General features: G+C 43.4%; 1 protein-coding gene across 34 annotated transcripts in view; it reads right to left on the reverse strand.

The window, feature by feature from the left end:
• The window catches only part of NUMA1 (nuclear mitotic apparatus protein 1), a 70,584-nt gene that overhangs the window by 28,312 nt on the left and 22,095 nt on the right, over positions 1-20,177 (reverse strand). For 30 of the 34 annotated variants that reach the window (XM_083609511.1, XM_083609508.1, XM_083609503.1 and 27 more), the window contains exons 2-8: positions 10,376-10,446; positions 8,603-8,688; positions 5,490-5,569; positions 4,501-4,583; positions 3,593-3,673; positions 3,079-3,163; positions 1,823-1,934 (exon numbers count right to left, since the gene is read on the reverse strand). In XM_083609511.1, coding sequence (XP_083465637.1) covers positions 1,823-1,934; positions 3,079-3,163; positions 3,593-3,673; positions 4,501-4,583; positions 5,490-5,569; positions 8,603-8,688; positions 10,376-10,417 — 569 coding nt within the window. In that variant the 5' untranslated portion in view covers positions 10,418-10,446. Of the gene's footprint in view, positions 1-1,822; positions 1,935-3,078; positions 3,164-3,592; positions 3,674-4,500; positions 4,584-5,489; positions 5,570-8,602; positions 8,689-10,375; positions 10,447-12,989; positions 13,208-20,177 lie in introns of those variants that run through there. The other 4 variants (XM_083609504.1, XM_083609509.1, XM_083609488.1 and 1 more) reach the window with 2 other exon arrangements.

Here is a 20,177-nt window from a genome sequence, read left to right on the forward strand (position 1 = left end):
GGTACGGAAGCTGTACTACCCAGGACAGGATGGGGTTGTGCAGAGTTGTTAAGGCAGCAGAGAGCATTGTTGGCTGCCCACTTTCCACCTTAGAGCAGATTTATGCCACAAGGTGCCATAGGAAGGCACTGGACATAGTAAAAGATCCATCGCATCCTGGTCACTGTCTCTTCGAGCTCCTGCCATCGGGACGGAGATACAGGACGATGAAGACAAGAACGAGCCGTCTTAAGAACAGCTTCTTCTCCAGAGCGATCTCGGCCCTGAATGGGAAGCCTGGACTTTGAAAGTCATCTAATCTTCCTTGCTGTACTATACTGTATTGTTTTAATTAGTGTTTTTATGGAGCAGTCAAGTAATTTCGTTGTCCCTGAAAGGGTGCAATGACAATAAAGATATTATTATTATTATTATTATTATTATTATTATTATTATTATTATTATTATTATTATTATTATAAGTGGACATGGTTCAGGCTCTACGACATGCACCACCTTCCATTACGGCTGGCGGCAGCACTTGCTCCCAATAAGGCTTCCAGAATTCTTCTTGCCCCACTTGGCAGACAGTGTGAGGCAACTTCCTGTGTTCCCGAGTCCATCCAGCTCAGTACAGCCTACACTGGCTGGCAGTGGCTCTCCAGGATTTCAGGCAGGGGTCTCACCTGAAGGTGCCCGTGGGGACTGATTCTGGTGCTTCCTCAATGCAGGCTCTCTACCATGGAGCTACGGCCCCTTCCCCTAAAGCAGGCATTCAAGCAGAACCTAACAACATTGCTTTAAAAAATTTTACTTGGAACTATTTAAAGGACTGGAGTAAGAGCTGCTTAAAAGAGAACTGTCTCAGGGGGATGCACTGTATTTTCCTGAGTTTCCCTTCAAACTGTTCACCAGAAAAACACTGTGTGGGAGTGGGGGAACCTAGATCTAATGAAAATGTTATTAAGTGATCTAAGGAACCACAGAGACTCAAGGTCTTATGAAGTCTTACAGCTACTCAGCTGACTCTGTAATCTAGATATTTGATATATTGTCATTCGCATACATTTTTATGTTATTATCTTCTATTTTTAGACATTTCCATTAAGTTGGCTTAAATGTAACCTCCTTCCTTGGGCATATCACTAGAAACATAAATTGAGCAGCCACACGTACGCTTTCCAAACTGACATTTAAGGTCTCTTAGCCCACCTGAACCCACAATGGGATTCACCGATTCTGTTTTGAGCAGACACACAGCTTGGCCACATGGGGGTGCTGTGGTGGAGGAAGAACTCTGTTCCCAGGCCTCACCTGGCTACCCCAGGAAGTCTCTTTACTCCAGCTTTTGACACCAGAGGTACAACATGTTTTCACAACCCTGGCCTATTCCTGCGACTGAATTTCCTTCAACTGTTTTCAGTTCTGTGTCTTATATTGTTACAACCCACCTAGAATCTGCTGGTGAAGGGCAGGCGATAATGCAATAATAATAATAATTGTTGTTAATTAAGGTATGGGGCTTCACTGCCTATGCAACTCCTTATCATCTCTTCACCACCTCTTTATTCTCTCCCTGCCAGTTTCTGTGCAAACCATGAATTCCATGCTTCCAAAGGCAACTCAGAATTCTACAAAAACCCAGATTCCACCGTCACAAGCTGAGGAAAAAGCCTTGTAACTTAGTTAGATCAAAAGCAGAGATCTGGTGTCTCCTTGGAACAGAATTTGGTTTCCCCAGGCAGGGGCCATATCAAATCCTGCAAGTGCCCTGAAAGGAGGGTTTCCATCTGCCTGTGTGGCATCAGACTGCTGGAATTACAACCACGAATCAATAACTTACTTATTCAAGCCAGATGAAGAGGCGACCTTCTGCAGCTTCAAGAAGTGTACCTCTCGCCTTGGTGGGGTGGTCTCTTCCGAGCTGGTGCTGGAGATACTGGATGATTGTGGCACTGGAGGAAGAGGGAGGGTGTGCAGGATGTCAGAGCCAGCTTGGCAGCAGCAAAGAAAAAAGCAAAAGCAGCAAAACCTTAAGCCCAGGGTCCATTCACCCCCCACCCACCCTGTTTGGGTCAGCTGAAGAAGTTTCAGGAACGAACAATTCGGTTTATTAAGTGGACAGATCAAGCAGCTTATGAAGAAAATGTTTCAGTCAGGTGTTGTTTTTAGCTGAGGAAGAAAAAAACAAGCAAGAGGGGCTATGAGTGGCTTATAGAATCAGGAATACCAAATGGGAGATAGTATGTTCCCAAAGAATAAAGGACCTTTCACTGACAGTAACAGCCAGCCAATCTAAAGGCAAACACAACACACAATCAAAGTGTCTTGTGAGGACAAGGAGAAACCCACTTTCCAGGATTCTCTGCAGTTTAGGGCCCCCATACAGAGGCTGCATAATGATGTTTACTCTGTATCCAACATGGAAAGTTTACAAGGCATAAAATCTTATTCTGACTCATTTGCATGCAGATATACAACTTGATTGAGGCTGGAGATGTGCATCACTGGCGTGCAGATGTTGCATGCCAATGGGCCAGAAGCAAGAAGAGGCTTTGTCTGCCAGACAGAGTACCTCCACAGTGAAGTGTTTTTCAGAAGCCGCCACATAAGGGCTGTCAGCTCTGGACAGCAGTATTCTGCATCAATGCAGTATTTCCGGCCCTTAAAGCTCCTGCTCACTCCGACCAATTTGCAAGAGCTCAGCCAGCATTGTTCCCTTTGACTCTCCCCACCTCTGTAAATTCTGCCATGCTAATGCGTCCACCTGGCTCCTACTTGCTTTGAAAGAGCCTGTGGAAAAGCCAGGCAGTAGCTTTTGAACCAATGCCTTAACCTCACCAAGAACACTTGCACCTCAACAGATAGCTCACCAAATAATGCCACCCCCAACTAGTGACTCAGTCTTTATCCTCTTTAGACTCACTGTATAGGAACCTCTGCCCCCCTCCAGCTGCTCACTGCTGTTCCAACAAACCTGCAGTGTGGCAGCCATGAGATCAAACTGTGTGGCCTGATCTGGGTTGAGCCACTGAAGTCAGCAGGGCAACCTTGTGCCCCTGAAGGTATTTCAGTCCTGCATGCTCACCCGGCACTTACTTTTCTTTTGAAGGAAGGTCTCCAGATTCTCACCGAGGCAATCTTCATTGTACAACATGAAGTTCAGTGACTTAGCCATCTCCGCCTGAGGGAACAGGGAGGAGGAGGAGGAGGAGGAGGAGGAGGAGGAGGAGGAGGAGGAGGAGGAGGAGGAGACAGGGCAGAATGAGCAACTGTGAACCCAAGAGCAGCCTTCATTGCTGGATGAGGCAAATGGCTCCTCTAGTTCAGCACACGGCTCTTCCCACAGTGGCCAAACAGATGTCCCCACTGGAGGAAATGTGCAGCCCTCCCTACTTGTGGTTCCCAGCCAAAGGCACGTCTGGTCACATGTAAAGCCAGAGGAAGGTATCCTGCCCTTCAAGCAAGCTTTCCCCTCTGCAGCTTGTGATTGGACTATCCTTTGTGGAATGTGACCCACCCCACAACCATCACCACAGACAGTTCTTCCAGGCTCCAAATGGTCACTTAGCTGATAAGGCATCTATAGCTGGAGGCAGAATGTTTGAGTTACCTGGAGATCATACTCAACCGTGGTCCATTCTCTGGGAATCTTATCACTCATGGAGGCATAGTAAAACAGCAGCATGACCACCTGAACGACGGCAGAGACAGAGTGATTTAACATACATACAAAGAGAGCGCAAGACTGTGCATTTTGCCCGTCAGAAGATGCGAAGATATGAACTCTGATGTGTATAGCGCTTTCTACAGTTGTCCTTAGAACCTTTCTAAAATAAGCTGGATGTCGATCCAGGATTGGTTGCTATCTTTCCACCACTGGTCTGTAATTTGGAAATAGCTCCTCCCACTTATCAGGCCACCATTGTATGTGTTTAAAACAATGACTTGTGTTAATGAACTTCACTGTGAGGGCACATCTGCATGCATAGTGAAGGTGATCTAGGAGAGCTGTGGAGTGGAATAAAACTTTGGTCAAGAGACTAGCTCATGATGGAAATCTAGAGGGCTGGTGGAGTTTGTGGGGGAAGGCAGCATATGACCCACCAATGGTTAACTTTAATCTTGCATATTGCTTTTCAAAGTCTAATAGCAAAGTCACATATTCATATTCTATTTTGCTTTCCATATAATCATCATCCGCATAACATTGTTCATTATTTTTCCCTTTCCCAATATTTATTCATGTACCATGTACTGTTGATTGCTCCTTCATACCATTACGCTCACCCGTTTTATAAGCTACAATGTGTTTCCTTCTGTCGATGACTTTAAAATATTTATTTTCTAATGCATTTCAGCTTATTGAGCCCTGTTTGAGCACCACCCTCTCATCCTCTGGGGCATGTTAAGAATCTCATTAGCATGTCCTCTTGACGCTGCTAACCACCATCTCCCACAATGAGATTTAACTTGCCAGCCTGAGCCCCTAAATAAAGAGAGCAGCAGGTGTGTGCATACCTTGGCTAGTTCCAACTCCTCCGCTGCTAGAAGCTTCTCCTCAGATACCAAGTTCTGTGCTGTAGATTTGTGCTTGCAACGTTCTGGAAGAGGAATGTGAATTTTAAAAAGGCATCTTTGAATTCAATCACAGCACCAACCCCAAGGAAAAGGTCTAGACTAGTTATGGAACCCAAAACAATCCCACACCTGCACCCCATCCACAGGTGGAAGGCTGCCAAACTGAGAGTGCAGGGGTGGTTTATCAAAAAGGTCTAGGAAGGTTTTTGGCTACAAAAATGAGGTGTGTAGCCACTACATTTTTGTCCATTTCGCCTCTAAAGCTTAGATTGCTTTACATCTATGTACTCTTCATCCTTTTAGCTGCTCTGGGGCATTTACTGCTCAGAAGCAGCAGAGGCGTTCCAATGGCTTGCTCTCCTTTAGCTGTGGCAGCTTGCCATGAGCACCTTTGGACTGCACCTGAGATCAGGCTTGAAACAGCCTTTAACCAAGAGGACCCAAGGCAAGTAAGAATCACCTCTGGGCAGCTAAATGTCTCTGGCTGAGTTTTCTCTCTTCTCTCCTGCACAAGGGGGAACCAGCAGGCAGAAAGGGAACTTAAGTCTAGCAAGTCTTGCCATGTTTATTCCCCTCCCCTCCCCTGGCCTTACATGGGTAGAGGGACCTCCTGGCTACTTTCTTCCAATGCCCGATCTTCACAAAATCATTGTGGGAGCTGCACACAGGCTCACATACTCCTGTAATTTTTAACTGTATGAGTGGGAAAAAGTAGTGCAGTATGGAAAAGTGCCACTCTTGCCACCAACTCTAGCCATCTTCTAGGAACAGGGGAGAATGTTAAGAAGTTTCTGCATTAACAACAGCTTTGTGTGCCAGCTTCCTCCACATTGGAGAGTGTGCCAGATGGAGGCTCAAGCTGATGTGTAGACAACAGATTATCTAAATCAGAAAAGAGCCAAGATGCACCAAGTGGCAGGAGCTCTTACTCTTGAGAAAGCCCACGACATAGGCAACCCGGTCTGGCAAACTCTGCTGCAAAGGGTCCCGTCCCTCTTCAGAGCCATGACTGGAAGAGAACAAAGCAAACACTTCAACAGAGAGACAGAGTCATTCCTGATGAACTATTTGACCAGAGGGATGATGAGAATCGGAAACAAATGAGGAAGAGGGACACACATTAATGCAGTTCACATCTGCAGTCCAGCCTGTTTACTGTGGCACCTAGAATGGACCTCTTTGAAGCCTGAAGCTATGTAACATGGTAAAACTGTAGTCGTTTCCCTTGCGAAACTGGACAGGGAAGTAGTCTGGGTACAACTACTTCCAATTCAAAGCAGGCTGGTGTATTTGTGGGCAGGGAGAAGTGTCATTAAGTGAAAAAGAGTATGCATTTTTAAGCTATTACGCCATTAATGAAGCAGGAGATCTAGCTAAAAGACAAAGCAAAGGATTTTTTTTGCTTGCTTCGTACAATAAAGCAATCTGAAATAGACTTCCTATGAACATAGAAAATTAAATGATGTATCAGTCCCTAAAGCTGTCCAATCAAGCCCTCCCCATGATCTCCTGTTGATTTGGACTACAACTCCCAAGAGTCCCAATGATCATGGCCATATGGTGCTGGGCCTGATAGCAGTTGTAGTCCAAAACATCCGGAGGGCACCAGGTTGGGGAAAGCTGATCTGATTGTTCTTGAAAAGGCAGCAGTGGAAAACACCACAATTGCCAGCTGCTTATCAATGTCATTGGTATCTCTGTATGACCAGAAACTATGGGAGCATCTGACTGGGTTCATACTGGGAACGGTGGGTGGGGAAAAGACTTGATGATCAGACTGCAAGACTAACACAGACCAGAACACAAAATGAACCCTCAGAAAGACAACAGCTATCCCTGGTGTCCTCCACTTATCCTTTGCATCAAAAGGCAGAACTCCCCAGACTTAATTACTAACGATTAGATTCTGTTTACTTCCTTGTTTACATTGTGAGCAACGCCCACTAGAGACTGCACAATGATGCACCCAAAAGAGCCACGAGGGGGAGCCAATTGTGCTGCTTCTCAAGTTTGCGACACTAAGAGTCAGGCCTGGAACAACCCCTGTGCTATGCTGCCTGAAACAAGTATCTGAGAACCATGGAGTTGCAGAGTTGGGAAAGGACCGCAAGGGTCATCTAGTCCAACCCTCTGCAATGCAGGAACCCTCTGCTCAATGTGGGTCTTGAACCCACAACCCTGAGATCAAGAGGCTCATGCTCTACCAACTTGTGAGCTATCCCAGTTCCACGCTTCACAATTTTAGGACGTTTGGTCAGTGGCATTTTTTCAGCCAAGCACCCACACTCATCTACTCTGAGCTCAGGCTGCTCAGCAGAACCCAAACAGCTTCAGAGTCTGACACAGCAAACTGCCAAGAATTAAAATGTTAGCTCTAAAAATTCAAGTAAAGGATTTGCTTCACTGCAAGGTGCTTGAACCAGGCAGGTATAGAATAGCAAATTTATTAAGATTCAATTCATATCCCGCCCTTCCTCCCAAAGGAATCCAGGGTGGTGAACACCTTGGGACTGAGTACATTGAGGGTCACCTTCACCCACATGTGACTAACCTCTGAAACCTTCCATGGTCTGGTGGGGAGAGCATGGTGGCACCTCATTTTTGGAACACCAACAAAATTGTTCAGCACCTTCTTATCAGTACTTGGATATCAGAGTAACACTTTTAAAACAAAATTTAACAATACTTTTAATGGTGCCCTCCTGTTTTAGAATTCTGACTTTTGTCTGCTGTTTGTTTTGTGATTGTTTGGTTGCCTGCAACATTCTAGTAGTTAGCATTTATTTTTATATGTTGCTTTGGGTACATTTGTAGAAAAGTAATTTAAGCATCTTAGCATTATGAAAACACCAGACAGATAATAAGATGGTATCTGGGCAGTATAAGCTGCATTTCAGGGTGCTTTGGGCTTTCAAGCATTTCAGGAGAAATTATGAGGCTGCCTGCACACCTCCAATATGCTCCTAGAACAATTACCAAGAGAAGATGAAAATTAAGTATCTACAGAACTGCAATGGAGGGACACCACTAATTCCTGAAATCCAGCAGGAGGCTTAGAAGAAAACCTGACAGCCCTTTTACGCAGTACTTCATAAACTGAGGTGCAGATCATTTGCAGTTTTTGAACCGAGTCTCCTCATCCTCCCCAAACCTTTACAAAACCCCCAAAGTCCTTACAGTGCAGGCAAAGTGCCTAACATGGCAGCTTGTTTCATGGATTTGTTTATCAGAGTTCAAAACCAGATGGAATGGGATTAAGTAGGCTTTTGAGTAAATACAGGCTCTGAAGGAAGTCCTCTTCACTACCTCCTCCTACACAACTGGGAATCATTTCTTAAATGCACCTCCAGCAGGACAGGTAACAATAGCCAAGGTGCATCAAGAGAGGCTCTCCCAGCTTAGGATGTAAAGTACAAAAATAACTTCCATCAGATAAAAAGACACTATATCAGAATAAGTTCTGCATTTAATTCAGAATCCAATTAAGAGACAAAGAATGTAATCAACAGCAAACAGGCTACAATTCCTTAAAACAGCAAACAGGCTACAATTCCTCAGAGTTCCACTGTGGTTATTCCTAAGACTCTGAAAGTGCTACAGATTTCACCTATGCACTTGAACAACACTGGAAGGGAGGAAGCTCATTGTCAGGGCTATGGGGAAATGAGAATTTACACAAGTACTTAATTCTGTATTAGCATTCGGAGGGGGGTGCATTATTAAAGCAGCTGGTTTCCAAGCACTTGTTACTGCAAAGAGTGGCCTACAGTATAGAGGTAAAAGCACTAGAGGACCCAGGGATGGGAACTAACTAAAAGGTTTTCCAGCACCAGGGGATGCGCCTGCAGGGCTCTTCAGAGCTTGATCATCTTTATGACTAGCAGTTATACTGATCACTTTTTGTACATTATTTGCTACTGCTGTTCACTGGCTGTAGCATTCAGCCTCTGTCCCTACAAGACTTAAAAAACGACAACATTGCAATGCACATTGACTTCACAGTATAGTAAGGAAAAAGGAAGGTGTCCTCGGTGCCTCTTACATTTTGTTGATTATCTTGATGAAGATGCTGCAGTCTTGGAGCTGAGACAATGAATTCAGGGTATCATCCAGCTTCAGACTGTTCACCTGAAGAAGAGAAGATGAATCAAATCACAGGCTAGAAATCCACTTGCTGGCAAGTTAAGGAATAAGGTCAGCATCTTACAGCTCAGTCAGTGTATCAATTCTGAAACTTGTGGTGATGTACCAATTGGAGTTTACCCACACATAAGCTTGGTGGAAACCCCATTAAGGAAAACATACAAGCACTTAGCAATGCACTGCATACACCTTGCACTTGGAGATGGAAGGGTCTCAGATCAGACATAAAGATGAGTGATAGATAATAGCCTTCAGCACATCAACAGGAACATGCCCTACCCATCTGCCATAAAGCAAAAAACTTAATGGGTACATCACAACTGATCATGAGGCTTTGGAATAGGGTGCAGAAGAAGTACAAATTATTTCCTTTCCTTGCCTCCTGCTTGATACAACTCTACATGGATTTTAGTCTACAAGTCCCAGTGGCCAGATGCTACCTCCAGAGGAGACAGCAGGCCTCAGTTACCAGTGGGAGAAGGCTGGTACTCTCATGTCCTGCTTGTGAGCGTCTCAGAGGGCTCTGGCTGCCCACAGTGATGGACCAGATAGGAATTTAGATTGTTTCAGCAGGAATTTTCTTATGCCCCCTGCCTTGGTGCCTTAACCCCACGTAGGAACTAATACAAACAGTTCTATATGGGAACCACTGAACAACATTGCTCCAATGAACCCTCATTCTTCATGACTGCCTGGGGGTACCTGAAAATTTTTCCTAGTTACGGTAGACTTAATTTTAACAGCTCTCACATTAACCATGGCCTTTTCCAAACGTGCGTAAATCTCATCAATATCTTTAAGGAGTCAGGGAGTGGGAACAACTGACAATTAACATAACATCCAGGAAGTGCCAGGAGCTTTCTAGGCATTCAAAAAGAGGTCCAACTCTTCATCTCCACCCCTTTCCTGATAAAAAGCAACAAATTCGAGAAGTTTTGGATTAAATCCAAGGTCTCAACACTTATCTGAACCAAGCATATCTGAAAGCTTTACAGAGCTTCTAAGGAAAGAAACTCTCCCCCCCCCCATGACATGCTTCCTCAGAGTGCCATTGATTTAAACCCATTACATACATCAGGAGGAGGGGGGAGGAGCTGACTTAAATCTAGTTCCCCATACAGACTTCTATGCACATTTTCTAAATAATGGAGCGTATGTGGCTAATAAACCATGTTAACTGACAACTTAAAATTTACACTGCTTCAATTCTTACAATCAGGCCTTGAATCACATTGGCACACTAAACACTCTCCAGGGCTTCAGGCAGAGGTCTCCCTCAACCCTACCTGGAGACTCTGGAAACTGAACCCAGAACCTTCTCTGTACCAAAAAAAGAAAAAGAAAAAAAAAGATGCCCTACAATTGAGTTACAGACATCTCATTGCCCATTTTGTCACTGAAACACAGCTGGTTCTCTCGCTACAACGGCCCTGTTTTTACTGCCAGTTTTGCCTTTCCTAAAATAAGATGTTTTACATCCCAGTAACTTGTTTCTCACAGGGAAGATCTGCTGGATCAAAAACGCAGTGTCGCAAAGGGAACTGTCAGCTACACAAAGCACTTTGGACAAGGATAACAGAGCACAGTTAGCGCAGAGGGAAAAGAAGGCACCAGAGCACAAGGTGTGGCCACATCCTAAGCAGCTACAAAGAATAAAGAAGAGGTGTCTTACCCAAGCAAGGAGAGCTGAGGCTCTCGTGTTGTGAAGCGACATCTTGGTGCTTTGCCAGGTTACCTTCCAACCTAGAAAGGCCAAGAGAAAGGGGGAAAGAATTTAAAGCTTTGAAATTAAGTAATTTTCACTCCCCATCAAGAAATCACACTCCAACAGCAAATAACATAGAAGAGTATCTGTTCTGTCCCTTGTGGGAACCTCAGCTCCTCCGATAAAAGGGAAAGTGGGCTTGAAGCTTTATGATCAGCCCTTGCTTCTTTAAAGTTCTGGACAGCTGTTACTCAAGTATCTGGCTTTGTTCAATGTTTTTACAGGTAAAGAGAAAGAAACACACTTATTGCTTTCAAGGCTCCTCGTCCTGCCTCAGACCTCTTAACCAGCAGAAAAGGCCCGCACCAAGGTTTAGTGTTACATTCCTTGATAGCAGGACTGTAAATGTAGGCTCATAGGAAGCTACCCTACAAAGGGCTGGCCAACAACATTTGTATTAACAATGTTTCATGGTTAGGCCGGTCAAATAGTATGCATTTTTCTGTATTAATGTGACATACCAATGGGGAGCTTGATTCAAACAGGATTTCTATCAGCAATATAAAACCAATCCATCATGACAGCTCCACTTCTCCAGCTACCAGTCTTTCTACCCCCACATCCTGCAATGATTTTGTAAAAGCTGAGTCAGTTATCTTTTGCCCTGGCCAAGGCCAGTCTGTTTTCTTTAAAACAAAAACAGGCACAGAGGACTGTACCATCTTAGACTTCTACGAGGATGACTGTATATTTGAAAGCTTTTAGACAACGCATAGGCAAAACATGCTAGTGAACATTCAAATATGCAAACCCCTACAAGTATACATATGACAGTACCGTGCTATTCAAAAGTCTAAAAAATGACCTGGGAATGCCTGGATTGGCTCCAAGTGGAGAGGAACAGTTGTGACAAAATAGTGCATCGCAGAGGCTTCCTGTTGTTACGATCTCCCCATACAAAACTAGCACGGAAACTAAATAAGCTCATGGAGTATTGAGAACCTTTAGTAAAAGTAGGGCTTTTACAAACAGCAACTTTGAAGAAGAAATAGGAAAACAACTGTCCAGAAGCAAAGCAAACACAAGGCCCCTCTTTCAACCCCAACCAAAACAAGATTTAGCCTGCCCTAAGCTAGGGCTGCTATTTGCCCCTGTTATTTGGCCTGGGAAGGGGGGCAGAATGGGATGTCATTCAATCTGTTTTGACTTGCCACTTGTTACTAATGACAGGCCTTCTTTGAACCTTGTTATGAACCAACATCAAAGGGAAGGGGAAAACCTGGAACCAACCATACATACCAAACAAACCATAGGCATGGAAGTTTTGAGCCTAGTGTTTCCTTCCTAGTGTTTTGTCTTACGTGTCAAATATTTTTACTCCTTGCTGTTATTTTGCATCAGCAGTGGCTAACCATTTCTTATGTGAAGGACCACAGTGACCCATGGTCAAACCCTCCAGGGACCACAGGCCAAGATCTTCTGTGGCAATTCTTGAGGGGCTTTGGACCCCTTGCAAAAACCTTTGGGCATCACAGTATCACAACAGAGTACCTATAGGAGCAGTCAGTTAAAAAAAAAAAAAGCGCAAAACCCTGGGGGACCCTCAGTGCTTTTGGCAACATGGCATCACAGCATTCTGGAGGGTCTTGCAAGTCCTGGAAGACCTGCTCCCTGCTTTGCTGGCCTTTTCTCACTTGGCCTGGGAAGACAAAGCTCTGCAGCTACAAAAGCTGAGGCTGCTGAAGAGACTCTTGGGCTGCGGTTTGTTTAAGGTGCTTTGTTGCTTTTTTGTTATTAATTAAGGATATTAATTAATATTAATTGTTGTATCTTTAGTTTTATTCTTATGATTTATGTGGACATTGTTTCAATTCAGTTGTGTACTTTTTGATGTGTTTCATTTATTCTGACTATTTCTGTTACGTTTGTAATTATGTAAATCTTGTTATGTTGTAAGACGCATTGAGCATGGTTTTAATTATGGAAAGATGGCATACAAATAAAATGATGATGGAAAAACCCTCCTGGAGAAATATATGCAGCTTCCAGGTGGAAGCAAGTTATCTACCTATATTATACAGAAACACAAGTGTTTAACAGTTTGACTAATTGAGTGTCATATATTTATAGACTCACAGAACTGCAGAGTTGGAATGGATTCCAGGGATCATCCAGTCCAACCCCCTGCAATGTAGGAAATCTCAAATAAAGCATAATGACAGATGGCCATCCAGCCTCTGCCTTAAAACCTCCAAGGAAGGAGAGTCCACCACCTTCTGAGGGAGACCACTGCAAAATGTTAATCACTGCACCTGCTTGGAAGAATAAAAACCAAGGCATTACTCAACCTTCAGAGCAGCATGTCTGATGGTAATAGAAGACTGAAAAGCCAGGACTACGGTCAATGCTAAACATACTATTTCCTCAAGAAAGCACAAGTAATGTCCCTCACAGCTCTTTCCAGGACTTCAGAGAGACCACAACTATAGGAAATAACAGTTCTTTTTAGCTATGCTCTCCAATTTAAAGCAAAGGAAAATACCAGTCAGCAGTTCAAATAAAAAAAAAGCAGAATGCTCACTTCAAATCGGCAACAAAATGCCCTGGTTTACTTGTGGCACAACTGAGGCAAGCTTGGATTTCACACAAGTTCTCAGCTGCAACATTTCCTCATTCTAGAATTCTAGAAGGCCTTTTCCTTCAATGTGTGAGTCTTCTAGCATAAAAAGCAGTTAGTTGACAGGAAATATGTGGGAAGCTGGCTTGGAATCCTGTGCTAATGTACACAAAACGACGCGGCTGAAATAGAAACATGCAAAACAGGCATTTGTAATATTGGGCATGTGTTCAAAAATGGCTTTAGTAATTCTACACAGTAACCTGTTACAAGCAATCAGGTTCACAAAGCAGCACATTAAAATGTCATGTATGAAGCCCCTAATCCGTTGTTTTTCTGTAACTGCCTACATGCCAATCATAACTCTCAAAGGACACACACATTTTATCTGCATGCCCCCACTTCCCAAGACTCAACTTGGAGTAGTAAATTTATGCAGCTTACTGGATTACACAAACAGGTGAGTTTTTTTAAAAAAATATAACCCTGTGTACCATGGGTGTCCCCTGAATATGTAGAGGAAGCCACTATTGTTTTTGGATAGTGCTGTTTCGTTTCCAAATTACAAGCACACAAGTTTACTGCTGGAAGGGGTGATCAAGGCCCCTGAGGAAACACTGGGAACCTCTATGGCTCCCCATTAGCTTCTATTGCTGCCTATAAAATGTAGGGTTGGTGTTACAATCACAAGGGCTCTTTAAAACACAAAAGGAGGGACACACACCATACTTTAGAGATCCTAGATTCAAGAGCCCACCGGCCAACACTGACAGGTGGAGGAGGCCACCCACATGTCAATGACCTGGTGCCATTTATTTATGTAACAGGATTTATATACCGCTTATGTCAGAGGCTTAGTGCTGTCCAGCTGGCCATAGATAAGACTCCAGGCTCCCAGCCAGTTCCAAACAATTGATTTATTTGACAAAGTTCCAACGTACATCTCCAGCGTTTCCATTAACCTCCTTCCCCTTGTGCGCAGCTGCTCCCTCTAATGTTACTTCCTCCTTTTCCGCACCCAGCATGCAAGTCTGCGAAAACTCCTCCCCTTACTTCCTCTGTGTACAGCATGACTTGTCCCAGGCTCATCCTCCTCCTCCTCTACGTCCGACTGACTGTCAGACGACAAGCTGCTGATAATCTCTTTAGGCTCTCTATAACTGCTGGTTTCTGTCCTTTCATCTTTTCCCGTTTGCCTCTCCCTGACAGCTTAGTCATCAAAACCTAGAGGGAAGCTAGTCAGGACTTTAAATTTGGAACCACCCAGAGAAGAAGCCCACTGGATGAGCAAGAGGGAAGTCTCACCAGATGTGGCATCTCAGCCCCAGTGACAAAGCAGCAGAGTGAATTCAACAGCAGAGCAAAGAGGACAGGGAAGACTACTCTCCTCACAACAAATCCTAAGTTCCCAAAGTAAACTAACTCAATAACCTGTAAAAACAGATATGCAGAGAGAAAGCCAGCTGGGGCACAGAATGCAGTGTATTGTACAGAATACTATAATGCAACTGTCTGCCTTCTGGACAGAAGTCATGGGGGTGTGATTAGTGCAATACGTTCCTGGCCCTCAGGGAACCAAGTTCATTCTCCCAAGGCCAAAATGGTTGACCTGCAGAAGCTGAGAGAGGTTGGTGGACAAGGCCTTTGGGGACTTGACAGCTGCCACACAGTCGTGGAGAATGAGGGTCTCGGTCACTCTGAGGAAGAAGGAAATGATCTCTTAGAAACCTGCTCCACAGTAACTCAGAGCAGGGCTTTTAGTGTGACTGCCCCTGTTCTGCAGAACAGCATTTTCGTTGAAACACTCCATATGCTCACTGTCTGCATTTTCTAGAAACAACTGAAGAGGCTAGGAAAATGCCTCAGGCTGGCTAAGGCAGAGGAAACCCAAACCCAATGCAGAAAAGTTACTGCCAGTAGGAGAAGGATTAAATACATATATTTATTTAAACCTTCTCCAAACGTTTAGGCCCATCATATGCACACGCACATTTGTCAACAAGTCATATTTTGACCCAAATTCAAGGTCAAATAAGGACTAACTACTTTCTAGAAGTTTCCTTTTGATCTAGTGCAGGTACAGCATCTGCTTGTGTTTCATGGAACTGACATCAGCCATCTATCCATGTTAACAAGTACTGATGCCAGTGATCAGATATTGGGATATGAAGCATGGGAAGACCTGAGTTGCATTTGTTAAATACAAATCATACCCAGTGGGACAGTTTTGCATGGCTCAGATTCTTAGAGATGCCATCTGGACTGGGAGATGCCAACATATGCCTTGCCAAGGCAGAACCTGCCCATGTGGCATAAATGCTATGGATAACCTTGGCTAATGTTTACAAATATACTCACTTAGGATGGTGCTAACTAAATACTCTGCTGGTATTGTGCTCCTGGACCCCCCGGAGAGCATGACTTAATGAACTCTGGCATGCAAACTGGTTTTGGTAAAATGCTGTAAATAAAAATATGATCATAACTGGTCTTTCTCAGTTTCCTAATAAAATATATTTCCACTGAACTTCCTGCTCTGCATTCAATTTTGGTCAACGTTAACTCGGGCCACAGTCCAAAATCTCCAAAAGAGAAGCCACTCCTCCATTAGGCATTCCCTCACCCCACCCCACCCCACACAAAAAACCCCAGCAAGATGAAAAGAGAAAACTCTAAAGGCTGATTTGGCCGTAAAGAACATCCATCACACACTGAAATGTGGGGAGGAAACTAAGAAGCTCAGTTGGAAAACAAGGCACAGGACCACCAAAGGCTCCTTTGTGTGTACTTTACGGTATAAACTACTTACACCAAAGGTTAAAGTATACATTTCTACAATTACCGTAAGTCACCAAGCCTGATTTGCTCCAGAGCTTTATGAAATGTGTGAATATTAGTAAGACTGTCATGAAGAAGATCTGCCATTTCTGCATGCAACTAGGCCTTTTTATCTTATCCCTACCGGAAGTGGAATGAAAATTTCTATATTGTTTCACAGCACCCAAACTCCAGTCTAAATGTGACAGCACCAAAGAACAAGCTCTTAAGCAACTAGACAGAAGCCACATGCTAAGGTTCCAATCTCCAGAGGAACTCCAGGGTGAGACACCCTATTCCATGTGTGTGCATGCATGTGCAGACATATGTACACAGACACACAAAGAGCTCCAGTATCACTCTTTCTTGCCAGGCCACCTCAGCTAGAGCAGCCTTTGCTTCCTGTGGCTGTCAAACCACAGCTGACAAGAGGAGATCAAACACCCCTGAGCAAAGAGCAGTTCTCTCTTGTGAACTGCTCCTCCCTAACAGCTGCCTGCAGAACTGCAATCTCCACATCTCTAAAATCTATTGAAAAAATCATTCATTTGAACATTTACAGATTCGTCTTCCCCATTTTTTCCCATCATCAAGACAAAAAACAACTTTGTCTCTATAAAGCTGAGCACAGACTCATCGTGGATAGTTCCACATTGTCCTTGTGTTTTGCTTGTAGGAAAGATAGCGGTGGTGGTCAGAAACACCCCTTATAAAGTAAGTTTCACCTAGTGCATTAGCTCCACTTATTTTGCAGGGGGATCTCATCATAATTATCTCTGCTTTGGTCATCTTGAGGGTATACTACTGCAGTGCACTTTATACGGGGCTGCCCTTGAAGACAATTCAGAAGCACAGCAGGTGCAATAAATCACTGAGCAACTGCCAAATGTCAGGAGAAGAAAGCACCTTTAGCCAACATTGCAGAAGTTGCACTGGCGGCTTATCAACTTCTGGGCCTAATTCAAGGGGCTGGTGATTGCTTCTAAATCCTTATGCCAGACTGTATCACATACCCTCACACATACAGAACCTACACACATAAGACATGCAACACACAGGTACATACCTCTCTCTCTCACACTCACACATACACTAATCCCCGCTGCAGCACTTGGATTGGTAGAGAAGTTGGCAAAGCAGAATGAAAAAATAAAAATAAAAATTCCATGTGGGAAAATACACTAAACATAAGCACTTAATGCAATCCTTATAGAAGAGAAACACATCACCTCAAATAATCCCCTAGACTGCTAACAGTATTTAATTCCTTTTTCAACGAAGGCTCTTGCGGCACCTTAGAGACAAACTAATCCACTATGGCATGAGCATTTGGGGACCACTTGCTTTTTCCACACGAACAGATTCTGTACTGAAGTATCAAAACTGACAATGTCAGCTTTCATAATACAGAAAAAGGGGAAGTGTCTATATTTCATAATTGCAGGTTAAAACTTGCAAGAGTGCTGTAACTACCTGCTTGGGGTCCAGAAATTAAACAAGCAAGCTTCCAACACACAGGGAGATTTCTATGCCCTGTGCAGCAACTTTTCTAAATACTGACTCTGTGCAGTTTCATGGCCACAGCACCTTTCCTATATATCCAAATTTTATTTTGATCGTATCTGCTTTGGCTAGAAATCCCATCCCTGGGCAAAAGGATTAAAATACAATTTCATGCAAATTTGGTGTTCCATTTCAAATTTCAATTTCAAATTTCAAATTCAATTTCAAAAAAAAAAAAAGATTCCATTCCAAATCTGAGTACAGGGTCAGATTTAAGGTGCTGCTTTTGACCTTTAAAGCCCTTCACGGCCTAGGACCCTCGTACCTACGGGACCGCCTCTCCTGGTATGCCCCACGGAGAGCCTCAAGGTCCATAAATAACAACACCCTAGTGGTCCCAGGCCCTAAGGAAGTTAGATTGGCTTCAACCAGAGCCAGGGCCTTTTCAACTCTGGCTCCGGCCTGGTGGAACGCTCTGTCTCATGAGACCAGGGCCCTGCAGGATCTGATTTCTTTCCGCAGGGCCTGTAAGACAGAGTTGTTCCGCCTGGCCTTTGGCTTGGAGCCAATTTGATTCCCTCCCTCCCTCTCTTTCTTTTTTCTTTTCTTTCTCCTCCTGCGATTAGGCTACATTTTAATATTTTAATGTTCCATTATTTTAATGTTGTATTTTATTTTTGTTTTTAAGTTGTAATCATTTATCTTGTTTTTATTATTGCTTGTAAGCCGCTCTGAGCCCGGCCTTGGCTGGGGAGGGCGGGGTATAAATAAAATATTATTGTTGTTGTTGTTGTTGTTGTTGTTGTTGTTGTTGTTGTTGTTGTTTTTAATGCTGGGATTCTGTAATCCTTGGTTCATGGTCAGTAAGATTTTCACACAGCTGATAAACTAGCTAATACACAGAAGCTACTGTTGTAGAGACTATTTAAAATGTTGTTTCCTACAATACATTGAAACTCAGGTGGCAGGGTGTGTGCAAAAATAAAACTAAAGCCCATCACTTGTAGAAGAATCCCTTCCGAAAGCTCCCTAGCAATGGCAGTGGAATATCTGTAGGGACACTAAACAAAAAAACCCACTCTAGATTACACACTACAGGAAAATGATGAGCCAGCTATCTTAATTTTCAAAGCCTACCCACTCTGACCTGCTTCCCAACCACTTTTTAAATTGCCACAGGAGACTTGTGCATGTGCTGTATTTATAGATGAAATCACCAGAATGCTCTCCAAAGAAACCTCTCCAGATTCTCTGAAAGAGTTGAACCATATGGTGCAAACAGAAATATATATTTAAAAAATTGTCCAGTAGAACTTTAGAGACCAACTATGTTTGTACTTGGTATGAGCTTTCATGTGCATGCACACGTCTTCAGATACCAGACCAACTAGGTTTGTTGGTCTCTAAAGTGCTACTGGACAATTTTTTTATTTTCATTTTTATATTTCTACTGCGTCAGACCAACACGGCTACCTACCTGAATCTAGAAACATATGGTGCAAACAGTGTTAGAAACTCATATAAATAAGCTAGGCACAAATGGCATCTTAAACCTGGGTTACAACTGCAACAACAGAATGTCGATACAATTCTATGATGTTATGATCTCAACTACAATACTTGACTGTAACTTGCTCTTACAACACTTCACAGTATACAAGAAGGAGAAACACACACAGTGGAAATGGAAATGGTATTAACTATGGACTAAGGCAGAGGTTTTTAAACTGTGGTTGTCAACCTGGTGCCCAGAAATCTCCACATATGCTTATTATATGGGATCACATAAGACACATTAGTCAATGTATCAGGCATACAAACTTGTATAAACTGTGGTAAAAGCTGCCTCCAACGTAAGCAGGCAGGCAGCCTATTGGAAACTGCATGAAAATAGGCCTTTCCCCACACTACTGATGTGCTACAAATGAGTTTCATTAATATCCCTTGACTAGCAAAGCTTCAGATTTTTGGAAAAGGCTATAAAAATTTAATAGATTCACATTTGCTATAGTCCTCTGTTGACCTTTCAGCCCTTCAAGAAGCTTAATGCAGTCTTACAGTTTACAACAAGGCAAGCAGCATGCCAGACTCAAGCAACACACACAAACAGATGAGCAGGATGTTAGCCAGTGTTAGAAACTGAGATATGAAGGCTAGGAGCTAAATGGCACCTTAAACCTAGGTCATGGGTGCAACAACAGAATGTATAGGCACACTTTTTTAATAACAAGAATGACAAAGCTGAAGATTAATGAACTGCCACTAAAATATTATGTTCATTTTTCACATGGTCTAGTCCTTGCCCTGCCCACCCCCCTAATATTCTTAAGAGGGTCTCTTCTTCACCCTTCAGAGAGTAGCTGGAAGTGGGGAGAAGGAAAAAGGCCCTTCTTTCTTCCACTCTGCAGTTTTAATCTGAAATCCTAGGCGCAGTACTGCGTCCAGAGCTCAGAAACTGCTCGTGCTAATGAAATTCCTTGTCGCAAAATGCGCCCAGAACAATGGGAATTTCGAACACTGACGTTATCAAAGTTGCACAGGGTACAAAGATTCTTAACACTTGCAGCACTTTTATAACCAAACATTTAAGATGGAAGCACATCATTTGGCAATGTTGCAGGGGGTTGGATTGAAGACTCTCAGGCATTCCTTCCAACTCTACAATTCCATGATTCTACCACAAAATTTCCTATGTCGTACTGTACACATATGTAAGTTTTTGTTTTTTTTCACATATGTAAGTTTTAGTGCTAAGACAGGAGAGATAAAATTCCTCTGTCTGCTGTTTATAAAGATCACCTCTACATAGCTTTCCAGTCCCCACAAGTGTGG

Source organism: Podarcis filfolensis (genome assembly GCF_964270895.1).
Source record: "Podarcis filfolensis genome assembly, chromosome: 4".
Taxonomy (NCBI): Eukaryota; Metazoa; Chordata; class Lepidosauria; order Squamata; family Lacertidae; genus Podarcis; species Podarcis filfolensis.